The 14,066-nt window shown below is 41.3% G+C and overlaps 1 protein-coding gene across 1 annotated transcript in view; it reads left to right on the forward strand.

Moving 5' to 3' along the window:
* The window catches only part of UST (uronyl 2-sulfotransferase), a 169,740-nt gene that overhangs the window by 89,600 nt on the left and 66,074 nt on the right, over positions 1-14,066 (forward strand). Inside the window, exon 4 of the mRNA XM_062641961.1 lies at positions 1,131-1,210. Coding sequence (XP_062497945.1) covers positions 1,131-1,210 — 80 coding nt within the window. The remainder of the gene's footprint in view (positions 1-1,130; positions 1,211-14,066) is intronic.

The raw sequence follows: 14,066 nt of genomic DNA on the forward strand, positions 1-14,066 counted from the left end.
CTCATCACATGCCAATCAGTTTATCTTGGCCTCATAACAGACTGTTATTTTGTCTGTGTCAGGTATAGGATTCAAGTTTTACCAAATAGATTAATTTATTTTTTTTTTAAGTCTCCTTAATGGTGTCTAAATTTAGTACATCAATTGATATGGCTCAAACCAGAATATTTGGTTTACCTTCTATCCCCCCCCCCCGTTTATGAATTTCTGTTACTTTCTGTATTGTTTTCTACTAACCAGTTTGCAAAAATCAATAAACTTATCATTTCAAATGCATTTGGTTTCAACGTCCATAGCATAACATGCATTTGAACATGGAACAGAAAATCTGAACATAAATCTTAGTAAATTAATAATAAGGAAGCAAAATTAACCAGGGTGTCTCAACTCACTAGCATGGTGCTCCACTAGATGCTTTGTTTTCTCTGCATCTAGATAGAGCTCAGCTTACGCAACCTAGATACTCATATCCATGGAACGCTGTCTTCAGTCTATGCTGTTTACATTACTCCATTTTAGTGATCTGAAGATTTTATTTATTTCTTTTTAAAAAGTGAATGTGCCTGAACTAGAACTTAGCATCATCTTTCTCAAAGTGCCCAGTTAATCTGTACTCTTAATTTGCTGTAATAGTGAAAGGATTAGGAGTATGAATTTCTGTATTTAAACAGGTGAATCAGTGTTTTGGCAATGTTGGCTATTTTTATTCTTATATTAAATTGGTCATTGGCTCAGCTCCTACTTTCTGTTACAATTTCAGACATTTTACATTTTGGCATTCTGGTGAAAAGAGACAGTGTTTTCAGAGGGCAGCTGCCACTTGCAAAGTTCTGGTGCAGATTTAGGCAGAGGTTAGAGTTTTCCTTTAGTTTATGCCTTTCCTTAAACTGATATAGGAAGTACGTAAGTTCAGTGATGGCAGGATGGTGTCTGCACCTTAAACTTTCTTGCTTAGACATGAAATAGTAATTATTCCTGCTATCTTGATGGCAGTGTTTGGGAGGTATAGTGGGGAAGGGTTCCTGAGTAATTCAGACTTGAAAATTACATATGTTGTTTGTATAGTTGTATCTGCCTCAAAATGTGCATTGATGTAACCTGGAAAATGTGATTTGTTAATTCTTTTTTAGATGGAATTGATTAAAAACATAAGCACTGCTGAGCAGCCCTATTTATTCACTAGACATGTTCATTTCCTCAACTTCTCAAGGTAAGGCATTTTTTCAATTGTTTTTCATTGATTTCTATTAATTGTAATACATGGAACTTTTTCCCTCCTTTTTACATATAAACAATAAAATTTACTTCCCTTCCCCCCTTTCTGGTGCTGGAAGTCACATTCAGAAGTTTGGAGGGTTTTTTTTTTTTTCCTCTCTTTGCTACGTAATAGTTACATAGAGTATGTTTCTGAAAAGCCAGGATGCTATTGCATGCCTTTGCCTCCAAGCTGATCTAGGTTTACAACATTTCCAGCCAACATGCATGAGCTGGTAACTTAGGTCTTTAAACTGTGCACATTGTTGCAGAGGTTTTCTCTGTATAGCTGGATACTAATATGAGATTGAAAACTCCACTGAGTGCATTAATTTTCTACCCGGAACAACTCTTCACCAGTTTAACCAATTTAATTTTGTTCTGACAAAATAGTCCCCATTCCACAGGGTACGGAAATAGTTATAAACCATGCAGATGGATTATGCTCTGTATCATGGGAGTGCAGTCCCTCCTGGCAGCCATTTAAAAGTATGCAGCAAGACTAGAGACATTTATAGCATGGAATGTGAAGAAAATTGAATTTGGATGAAATTTGGAAGGAATTTTTTGAAGGAGCGAGTGATGCCAATTAGCATTTAGCCAGGACACAAAGGTTAAAGCTGACTGCAGATGGTTATTGCCCAAGTTGTAAGTTTAATTTGGAAATTATATTTGGGAACCATGCCATCTGTGCCACTAGGTTGGACTCCATGCATTTACATTAAAAAAATGTTTGTAGGAGTGCGAATTTCATGAATTTTCTGCAGATCTTTGCAAGAGGTTGCTTATCTTTCCAGCATATTGTTTTTGTGGTAATATCAGTGCATGTCCTCTGAATGTATGGCTTGGGTAGATAGTGTAGTAAAAAGTGATAAAATTGCGGGGGGAATGGAAGGGGAAAGAAAAGAGGAGAGGAGGCTGTTGTTCAGGGTTTGGTTTTGGTTTTTTTGGGTTTTGTTGGGTTGTTTTGTTGGTTTTTTTTTTTTAGAAAATATGTTGAGCAGTTGGAATTTCACTTGAGATATCAACTTAAGTAAGACCATGATTTTGTTACAGGAAAACAAGAGTTAAAATTTCCATTTGTGTTCTCTATTCTGATTCCATGAGAGTTCCATTTCTAATGTATTATCTTTAAAAAATGAAACTCATAGAATAGGATGTCACGTCTTTAATAAATGATCTTTCTGCCAAATTGCAAGATCAAACAAGTACCCACATAAAGAGATGTTTCTTGATTAAACTGTTTTTTGAGAGAGGGGACACAACATTAGTACATGAGAAAGAAATGAACATCATTGCCTCTTTTTTCATCCCAACATCCCATGCTCTATACATATGGTGCATCCTTGCCACGTTGGTAACATGTTCCTTTTGTTGTGTATCCATGGGATGAAATCTCTCTGCATTTTTCTTCCAATACAAATCCTTGAAAACATATAAAAATTATATGAGATGTGTAAAAGTATTTGCAGCTTCCTTTTTGGCTGTTTGTTGCAAACCTGGAAAACATATTTTTCATTTTATTGAGAGGACATGTGGTTTAAGTAGTAGCTGTAGAGTAGTGAAAAGACTAACCTTTAAATGAGACATCATTGAAGTACATCAACATTGCTTACTATTGGTTAAACATTTCCTAGTGTTTACTGATAAATAAACATTTGAGAGTTTTAGTCTGTAGTTTCAAAATTTATTGGTGCTATTACAACTAACAGTGAATAGCGTTGAAGAGTTGCTCTGTTCCTTAATTATAGGGTGATAAGTTTCTGTCTTTGTAACTGGTTTCATTAGGAACTTGAGTGTCAAGTATCTATTTTGCAGAAATTTCAAGAATGTAATTTAAAACCACATTATGAATATTACAGAATTGTGAAAGCATTTTAGTATTACTGCATTTTTCTTTTTAAACTGATCCTTTATAAACCACCTGTAGTGACTTGAGCTGAACTCAAATTGTCTGTGGAATACATTTCTTCCTGTTTGCCACAGCTCTTCTGCCAGCTCACATGAAAGCCATGCAATACCCCAGAAACTAAAAGAATGAGGGTCAAAGTATTGATGTGGTGGTTTCTTGGCTGACAGCTGAAGACCTTAGACAGCAGCTTGCTGTGAGCAGCTCAGGACAGTGGGGAGTGGGATGGGTGCTCAGGGACAGGTAGACCACTGACTCTGCAGGCTTAGGGTGGCTTCAGATCTGTGAAAGGCTCAAAAATCAGCTTGAAGATTGAAGAACCCTACTTTGGTGACAGCCCTTGCTCCTTCCCAAGGAAAGGGATGAGGCTTTCTACATACCGTTGTAGCAGAGCCATTACTGGAAATAGTGAATTTTTGCACGTGCAGTCATCCTGGGCATTAGTACAGTAATGAAACTCGTTTCTTGTTTGGCATTTTATACCTTTGAAATCAAGCCTTTGTTTGCAGGAAGGGATAAAGAATGCTTTATTCTCCTTTTTTTCCTGCATATATCAAGCTAGCAGACGGGTATATATATATTATAAAGCATGCTCTGTTTGAAGGACACTCTAGGGACAAAAGGAGTCTCTTCCATTTGCCTTGCACTTACCTGCTTGAGACCTTTCAAGATCTGTAGGTATTGTTAAGCTGTTTTAGAGGCTATCACCAAGGTACTAGAGATGCAGTCGTGCAAAACATAAGTCTGCTTTGCTTTTGCATAGAAGTGAATAATTTCTGTTGGAAAAGACCTTGAAGATCATTAAGTCCAACCATTAGCCAAACACTGCCAAGTCCACCACTAAACTGTGTCCCTAAGAGACACATCTACAGTCTTTCAAATGCCTCCAGTGATGGTGACTCAGCCACTTCCCTGAGCAGCCTGTTCCAAAGCTTGGCAACCCTTTCAGTGAAGACATTTTTCCTCATACCCCATCTGAACCTCCCTGGCACAACGTCAGGGCAATTTCCTCTTGTCCTATTGCTTGTTATCCAGGAGAAGAGACTAACACCCACCTCACTACAAGCTCCTTTCAGGTAGTTGTAGAGCGCAATGAGGTCTCCCCTGAGGTCTCCCCTGAGCCTCCCTTTCTCCAGACTAAACAACCCCACTTCCCTCAGCCCTTCCTCATCAGACTTGTGCTCCAGACCCTTCACCAGCTGTGTTGCCCTTTTCTGGACCTGCTCCAGCACCTCAATGTCTGTCTTATAGTGGGGCCCCAGAGCTGGCCTCACCAATGCTGAGTACAGGGGGATGATCACTGCCCTGGGTCTGCTGGCTCTGCTGTTTCTGATAGAGGCCAGGATGCCATTGGCCTTCTTGGCTGCCTGGGCACAAACTGGCTTACATTCAGCCAGCCATCAGTCAGCACCCCCAGGTCCTTTTCCACCAAGCAGCTTTCCAGTCACTCTTCCCCAAGCCTATAGTATGGCATGGGGTTGTTGTGGCCCAAATGCAGACCCAAGGCACTGAGTCTTGTTAAAGCTAATACACATGGCCTCAGCCTGTCATTCCAGCCTGTCCAGATCCCTCTGCAGAGCCTCGCTGTCTTTCAGGAGATCAACTCTCCTAGCCAACTTGGTGTCATCTGCAAACTTACAGAGGATGCACTCGACCCCCTCATCCAGACTGCTGATAAACAAGACATTAAACAGAACTGGCCCAATGCTGAGCCCTGGGGGACACCACTTGTGACCAGTTGCCAACTGGAGTTAACTCCATTCACCACCACACTTTGGGCTTGGCCATCCAGCCAGGCGTTGTTTACCCAGCAAAGAGTACAGCTGTCCCAACCATGAGCAGCCGGTTTCTCCAGGAGAACATTGTGGGAAATGCTGTCAGAGGCCTTGCTGAAGTCTAGATAGACAAAATCCACAGCCTTTCTCTCACCCACTAATCAGGTCATCTTGTCATAGAAGGAGATCAAGTTTGTCAAGGAGGACCTGACTTTTACAAAGCCCTGGTGACTGGGCCTGATCACCTCATTGTCCTATATGTGCCACATTAAGGCACTCAGGGTGATTTGCTCCATTACCTTCCCTGGCACTGAGATCAGACTGGCAAGCCTGTAGTTCCTTGGATCCTCCTTCTGGCCCTTCTTGTGGATGGGAATCACATTTGCTAACCTCCAGTCAACTGGAACCTTCTCAGTTAGCCAGGACTGCTGATAGATTTTGGAAAGTGGCTTGGTGAGCACTTCTGCCAGCTCCCTTGGTATTCTTGGGTGGATCCCATTCAGCTCCATAGGCTTGTGTGCGTCTAGGTGGTCTAGCAGATCACTGACCATTTCCCCTTGGATTATGAGCCTCATTCTGCTCCTCATGCCTGTCTTCCAGCTTAGGGGGCTGGGTACTCTGAAAATGACTGATCTTACTACTAAAGACTGAGGCAAAGAGGGCATTAAGTACCTCAGCCTTTTCTTCATTCTTACTGGTGCTTCTCAGCTTCCCAAACAATAGTAAGAAAAACAAACCTGACTTGCAATTAACATCACCGATGTGAATAGCAGCAGTTTCTTTCTCTTCTTTGATGTGAGTGAATTTCTACATAATGCTTGTCAGAGGAAAAGCTTCTATTTCCAGTGGTTTACAGCTTCTGTTCCCAGCCTCTCCAGTGCAGCTACAGCTAACTTTAGGAGATGATCCAGTGCCTTGGAAGGGTGACTGTTCCATGCAGTGCATTTTGGGACTGTTTTTTTGGGGGAAGGTGGTGCTGCTTATTGGATTCTCCTGTACTTGTGATTCCTGGGTGAGGCTTTTCATTATGTCTTTGTGGTCATTGTATTACTCATCCTAAATGCTGGACTGACCTCCCCAAGAAACCCCCAGAGGGCTTTCTTCTATTAACCCCATTTGGAAGTATGTTTATACAGAGAGGTAAATGTTTCAATGCTTCTTCTCTTCATACCAGCTGTTAGCTACTAGGGATTTCTTTGTTCTTGATTGGAAAGAGTGTATTTCTCTGAAGTTTTCCATAAAACCATCCAGGCCGTGTTTGATGGCATTGTGTTATACCACTTCTGCCACTTCCTTGGTTCCAGTTGTCTGTCAATTTTACTGTCAAATTATGTGGCTAGTTTCTAATGAGTATTTCTCTGGCTTTTGCTTCTTATTGACTGGAATGATTTTCTGTTCACTGATATTTCTCCCCATGCATCTGTCTGCTGCTGCTGTCTCCAAACAACTTTCACTCTTCCTTTTGATCACAGGTACTCTCAAACCTCTTGCTGGTGAGTATTTTTCTAATCCATTTAATAACTCTGTGGCTCTTCCCTGAATCTTCTCCAGCAGTTCTATGTATTAAGTGTAAGCATCAAAACTGTACTCTGGACCTGTACCAGCTTCACTAATGCTGTATGCAGTAGAAAAAATTAACTTTGCAGTCACCATGCCTATACTTACTAAAGCTGCAGTTATGCCAGAGCAAAATGGGCTTTCAGGACAAAGTTGTTTTTCCAGTGTGTTTCCTAGGTATTTTCCTGGTCATTCTTTATGAGGTTGCCATTTCCCATTTTACAGAAATGGCTTTCATTCCTTGTATTTAAATGTGTTAACCAAGGGGACATGAAGTGTGCAAAATTACTAGCTGCTGTCCTACTGCAGTCAATGTTCTGAAGAAGAAAATTAATTGAATAGTAAAAAAATAATATACCCTTTATGTGTACTCTCAGAGTGCTGGGATCCATTGGCCTATGTTAACAAAAAAAAAACAGATAACTTTTTTTCTCATGTGCCCAAGGAGCTCTAGAAGTTGTCAGTCATAACCTCTGCTGTGATCTATAGTGCACAGGGTAGAAGCACCCACCTCCTTTTGCACATAACTTAGGAATTTGGTATGTTTGTGTCCTGGGTTCAGCAGTAGCAGTCATTTTTTCTCTTTCTTAGTAGCTGGTACAACGCTGTGTTGTTGACTTTCAGCCTGGGAACAGTACTGATAACACCGATGTTTTTAGTTACTGCTCAAATGTTTGGTCTGGCCAAGGACTTTGTGAGCCTCATGCTCTGCCAGGGAGGAGGGGAAGCCAGGAGGAAGCAGAGACAGGACACCTGACCCAAACTAGCCAAAGGGGTATTCCATACCACAGCATGTCATGCCCAGGATGAGAGTTATCCGGAAGGGCACTCATTGCTCGGTCGGGCTTGTTTCGGCGGGTGGTATCGTATTCTCTTCCCTTGTTATTTCCCTTATCATTACTATTATTGGTGGTAGCAGTAGTGGTTTCTGTTATACCTTAGTTACTGGACTGTTCTTATCTCAACCCATGGGAGTTACATTCTTTGGATTCTCCTTCCCGTCCCTCTGGGTTTGGGGATGGGGGGGAAGGGAAGAAAGGGGGTGGGGAGGGAAGAGAGAAACTGTATGGCTGGCTTGCTGACAGGGCTTAAACCACAACAGTTTGCCTCCACTCAGGGACATGTGCCCGAAGAGGTCACATTGCAGGACCAGGATGACAGGTATAATTTATCTTTGTCATATTCCAATTCTTTTTCAAAGTCAGTGCTGCATGTATTTGAAAAGAATTGTGGGAGCCATTAAATTAGTAAAAATACTGTTATATTTTTATATCTCTTTCTGAATTGAAGTTTATATACTAATGTTGCCAGGAAAAGCATCCAAAATATACATCAGAAACAAATATTAAAAAATGTCTCTACTCTATGAAGGTAAAGATTTATATGCTGATACATTCGCTGAGATTGCAGGTGCTATTAGTAAATCCAAGCAATACAGTGTTAGAGTGCAGAAGCCGTGAAGAGCTAGAATAACCTGCAGAGAAACACCAAAAGTTATTTCAGGATAGGTGCAGGTTGTTGGCTGTTCTTCATCATAAATGCTGCTTGGCATCTCTTAGCCTGGAAAAAAAAAGAAGCATGAAGAAGCTTCAAGTCTGTGGAAAAGTCCCACTTGACCTCTTAGAAATCTTCAGCTGATTATAACAATTTTTGGGCAGCTCTTCAAGATACTTGGTGTGTGCTCCAAGTGTCACAGATTGCAGAGAAGCAGAAAGAACTTTTGTAGGAATGCGCAGGGGTGGTGAGGCCATGGTTTTTGGGTCAGGCTGAGTCAGGGATAGGGAGAATCACACCACTCACATTTTGGACACAGGAGGGCAGCTTGCCTCTCTCTAACACCAAACTGTTATCTTCCGCGCATGTATATATGGACCCTCATTCAGGCACATTAAGAAGCTTGGCCCCTCCCTCCTGTCTCAGGGTAAATGGAAGTTTCAGTGGAATGTGTAAAAATCTAAAGATGTTCTTCTGTCAGTAGCTGGTAGGTGGCTTTTGCTTGTTTAAGAGTTGGCTGATTAGGTCAGGGTAAAGTCACAGGAGGGAGAAGCATTAAAAAGACCACACAGAGAGAGAAACAGGCTTTTTCATGTCTCATTGGAGCCGTGAATTCTTAATTTCTGCAGTAGTTTCTGGCCACTGGGGAGTGATCTCCTTTAAAATTTCCTATGATGTGGTAAGGAGATACAGAGATAAAACATGGAGTCAATTTAATCTTACATTTTAATTAGCCCTTATAATTCAGTTCAGTATATCTTGTTTGTTCAAAGACAGGATGAATTATCACCCAGCATTAGTATGTAAGTAGTCATTCTTCCTGCGCTGTCAGGCTGCTGCCCTCTTCTTTCTTCCAGCTGCAGTTTAATATCGGCGGTGTGTATTGTAGCATATATGTGCATGAGCTCGAGGCAGGGGGACAAGACTTCAGCATAATTTTCTAAGGAAGTAAGACTCACACATACGTTCCAGCTGTTCTGCGTCTTTCCAGTTTCCCCCCTAAGCCTAATTCCTAAATAACTTCTGACCCCACTGATCAGTTTAAAGCCAAGTTTGAAAGACCAGTAGAAGACTTGGAGACAGCCATGCTGCTGATGGTACCCCTGCTGAAGGGAAAGCCAGGCAAAGCAGAACTGCTGGACCTTCTGCTGGGTCACGGCCAGCAGCCACCATCCTATGCCTTGCTTGGATGCCAGCCCCAGCTCTGCCATGTCCATTTTGCTCAGTGCATGAGGGAAGTGGGTGACAGGTTTAAGAGATGAGAGAAAGATCTGTTAGATCTTCTGCTTGAGAAGGTACTTGCCTTTAGTCCCTGCAATCAACATAATAAATATTTCAGGGTTTCTGTTATTTATTAGCAGAGTTAATGTGTAAAGTTCTTGTTTTTCTTGAAAAAGTGCTTTTAGGTAGACAGTCTGTGTCAGCATTATTGATACTGGCTTCAATATTGCATTTTTTAAACAGACAAAATAGCCACCACTAATAAAAATGAGTAAATTGGGGTGCTGTAGCAGCAGGCAGTGTCATGTGCAGCAGTGCTGATCAGTTTGAATGCTTTCCTTCATCTCTGACCTGAATTCTGAATTACAGATAACAGTAAATCACATGCTGTATGATGGCAGATACAGGCAGAGAGATGCAGTCTTGATAAATCCAAACTTAAACTTAGTTTCTGAATATTCAGGGTTTTTTTGTTATTCATCAGTTTTGTGTTTTTTCTCATGCAGAAGCCTCTCTAAAAATTGAAGTTTAACACTGCATTTTGATGTTAAGCACTCCCTGTTCTTGGGTTCTGTAAAATGTCTCTGCAGCCAACAAACAAAAAGGGGATAAATCTTGAAGAATTAGCGTCCTGGGTTCAGCAGTTGACTATATGTCACAAGAATAAGCCACATGTTTGAAAGCAGGAGCACACTGTGCTGACAGCATGGTGTTTGAAAGCCTTGCATGTTAGCCTGCTGATGATTCATAAGGGTTGGATGATACTTTTACAATTTCTATGGCAAGTAAAGATCTTGCTTTGCCGTGACTTAACCTCTGTGTGTGTCACTGGCCTGTTGATTCAGAATTAGAATTTAATTTTTAAGTTTTTCTACAGACTGGTAAGAGGTCAGTAAAACCAGGGTGATTCTGTGATGCTGTTTTCATTGATTTAAAACACAGCTGTGGACTATTTGTCACCACACTCAAATTTATTAATAACGTGAAGATTCCTGTTTCTCCCTTTCTGTGGAACAAGTAATGCCACAAAGAGCGTAAATGTTTTGCAGAACATGCCTATTATGTGTTTTAACCATGCTCCACTAGCTTTTGAAAATGGTGTGCTGGACAAAATGCATGGAGCTGGCATAACAGGATGCTGAATGTCCATGACCCTTTGAATGCAAATTCAGGTATGCTTTGTATGAACATCAACAGTTCAGTCAGCTTGCACTGATTCTGTGGGAGGGATTGGGCTCTTTGAATGCCCTCTTGAGTCAACATCTTGAAACAGTGATTGCAGCCTAAGATTATCTGCTAAAGTATTTTCATGTTGTGGATTTTTTCCTCCTTTAAATAAAAAACAAACCGTATACGCCTAGGAAATGTCATTTAAAATACATTAACAAATAAAATATTACCCTCTGGGTAAGCTCTTAAAAGTAGGGAAATGTCAGCTAAACTTTTGTGCACTGCCTTAACACTGTGTCTTTATGTGTGTTCATTATGATCTATACTTTTTGCTAACACATCATGAAACACTTTCTACCATCATGTGAGGTCTGCCTTGTAAAGTACACATTTCATGAATGGCCACACGGTGCTATAATCCCTCCTACATCTTTCTTCCTTTTTTATACTACATTTTTTTAATGATGTGAGTATGTAATGAGGTTTTTTAACTGTGACTTGGTGGAAGGCTAAGCACAAATCTCATGTGCAGTTTGACCTCAGCATGGTCTAAGAGCTTGTTTTCAGGTTTTTGGTGTTTTTTTTTTAATACTGCTCTATGTCAAGTTTTTCCACAGATTTTAAGATTACCTGATTTAAAATTTCTTTCCCTAGATTTCCCATGTTCATAATAGACTTTTTAGCTTTCATTCAGTTGGTAATGGACAATTCTTGCTTGAAATGTAGTTACTGAAGGTGGGATCAGACATAACACCCAAATTATCTTTTTTTTTTTAATTGTTGTTTGGTTTCCGTGTTTACATTCACACTGTAGATTAGATTATGTTACCAGTTCGGGAGTACCTTAAAACAGGTCTTGATTACTCCAAAGGAGTCCAAAAGAGACTACAGAGAATGATCAGAGATACAAAGAATTGACCTGTGAGGAAATATTGAAAGGGCAGAGAAAGAGAAAGAAAAAGAAAACCAGAGAAGACTGGGGAAGAGGGGACCGCGCTAACACTTCTGAAGTTTATATTTAAAAGGTTCTGTAGAAATAAAGGGACTACACTGTTCTTTATGAGTAATGATAGCAGAAGTGGCAGCCTTAAATTGCATCAGCAGAATTCTAAATTGGGCATTTAGGAAAAGGCTTGAACAAGGACAGCGAAGCAATGGGATAGATGGAGTATCTTTGAGCTGGTAGTGGCAATTATGTGGATGATCCTGCCTTCAGGCAAAAAGATGGATTATGGCAGTCCCAAGTCATTTCTAGTCTTTCTCACCCTTATGTAATGCATGATACAGGCTATTTAGGTTTCAATCTAAAACCTTCATCTTTCAAAACAAAAATTTAAGTCTTGATTTAAAAATCACCAGTAACAGAGAGTTTGTGGCCCTTGGTAAATTCTTCCAATACTGGATTGTTCTCTCGGACTGTAAATTGAGAGTTATTTTTTCCTCTTATTTTTTCTGAGAAATCTAATTGCCTCCTTCTCCTTGGATCTGAGAATAGATTTGCCTGCTTTATGAGGACTCCTTTTATCAATTTTTTTCCATAGGTAAGCTTTCATGTGTAATTTCTTATGTGCAGTGGTGCAGTCTCCTCTGAGCCTTCTCTGTATTTTTTCCCTTCTTCATTTTGGTTTCAAGCTGAAGATTTTCAGTTTCTAGACATCTTTCCATTCCAAAACATTTATTTTTTTCATCCTTCTTGTGACTGCAGTGAACTTTGTGTGCACTTTGTTTAAAATGAACTCTGTTAGTGGTCGCATTGGGTCTCCTGCTTCTCACAGAATCACAGAATCCTAAGGGTTGGATGGGACCTCAAAAGATGATCTAGTCCAACCCCCCTGCAAGAGCAGGATAACCTAGAGTACTGGAACTTGTCCAGGCAGGCCTTGAATATCTCCAACGTAGGAGACTCCACAACCCCCCTGGGCAACCCGTTCCAGGGCTCTGTCACTCTCACAGTAAAGAAATTTTTCCTGATGTTCACATGGAACCTCCTATGCTCCAGTTTACACCCATTGCCCCTTGTCCTATCACTGGACATCACTGAAAAAAACCTAGCTCCATCATCCTGACACTCACCCTTTACGTATTTGTAAACATTGATGAGGTCACCCCTCAGTCTCCTCTTCTCCAAGCTAAAGAGTCCCAGCTCCCTCAGCCTCTCCTCATAACAGAGATGTTCCATTCCCTTAATCAGCTTTGTAGCTCTGCGCTGGACTCTTGCAAGCAATTCCCTATCCTTCTTGAACTGTGGGGCCCAGAACTGGACACAATATTCCAGATGCGGCCTCACCAAGGCAGAGTAGAGGGGGAGGAGAACCTCCCTTGACCTACTACCCACACCCTTTCTAATGCACCCCAGGATGCCATTGGCCTTCTTGGCCACAAGGGCACATTGCTGGCTCATGGTCATCCTCCTATCCACCAGGACCTCCAGGTGCCTTTCCCCTTCACTACTGTCCAGCAGGTCAGCCCCCAACCTGTACTGGTACATGGGCTTGTTCTGCCCCAGATGCAAGACTCTACACTTGCCCTTGTTGAATTTCATCAAGTTCCTCTCCACCCAACTCTCCAGCCTGTCCAGGTCTCGCTGAATGACAACACAGCCCTCTGGTGTGTCAGCCACTCCTCCCAGTTTAGTATCATCAGCAAACTTGCTGAGGGTACATTCAGTTCCCTCATCCAGGTCGTTGATGAAAATATTAAACAGCACTGGTCCCAGCACCGACCCCTGAGGGACTCCACCAGTCACAGACCTCCAGCTAGATTCTGCCCCATTGACCACAACTCTCTGCCTTCTTCCTTCCAACCAGTTCTTGATCCACCTCACTACCTGATCATTAAGCCCACACTTCCTTAGCTTATCTATGAGGATGCTGTGGGAGACAGTATCAAATGCCTTACTGAAATCAAGAAAAACCACATCTACCGCTGTACCATCATCCATCCACCTAGTTACTTGCTCATAGAAGGCTATAAGGTTGGTCAAACATGACTTCCCCTTGGTAAAGCCATGTTGGCTGCTCTTAATGACTCCCTCATCCTTGATATGTCTAGAGATGGTGTCAAGAATAAGTTGTTCCATCACCTTTCCAGGGATGGAGGTAAGGCTGACCGGTCTATAATTACCCCAGTTCCCCTTTTTCTCAGAATTGGCCTTTAAGGTCTCACATGCTACTGATAATCTGTGGAGGCATGCAAGTCCTTGCCAGAGCTGCTACTTCCCTCTGAATGTCCTCTGCTTCTGATTCTAGGGTTTTATTTACTGTACTACAGTGCAAAATGTTTGCTTGTCTTGCTTGCCCTGTGGCTTGAGTAGCTCTTTGCCATCAAACCATTCCATTATTCTCTCATTTTGCAACTTCGTTATCTGAAAATGCTATCTGTAGTTTTGCACTTACCTTCTGAATCATAGATTATGATGTTAAACTGTGTAGATTCAAAGTCTCAAGCATGGTGATGCAGCTTCCTCTGTGTGATGGTGATGATGTAGAATTTCACATCTGGTACAGGGCAGCCATGCTTTCAATTTCAGTTACATTGATTTTTATATACCACACATTGTATACATAATATATATTGCCAGGTTACAATGTGATTTTTTTCTTATACCTAGGTTGCTGTATTTCAGTTTCCATGTGGACATTCCTAGCATTATGTTGTGTAGCAATCTGTGACAGCCGTTTCCACAG

This window comes from Pezoporus occidentalis, unplaced genomic scaffold (assembly GCF_034315485.1).
Source record: "Pezoporus occidentalis ecotype Australia unplaced genomic scaffold, CSIRO_AGI_Poc_V1 ctg7, whole genome shotgun sequence".
Lineage (NCBI taxonomy): Eukaryota > Metazoa > Chordata > Aves > Psittaciformes > Psittacidae > Pezoporus > Pezoporus occidentalis.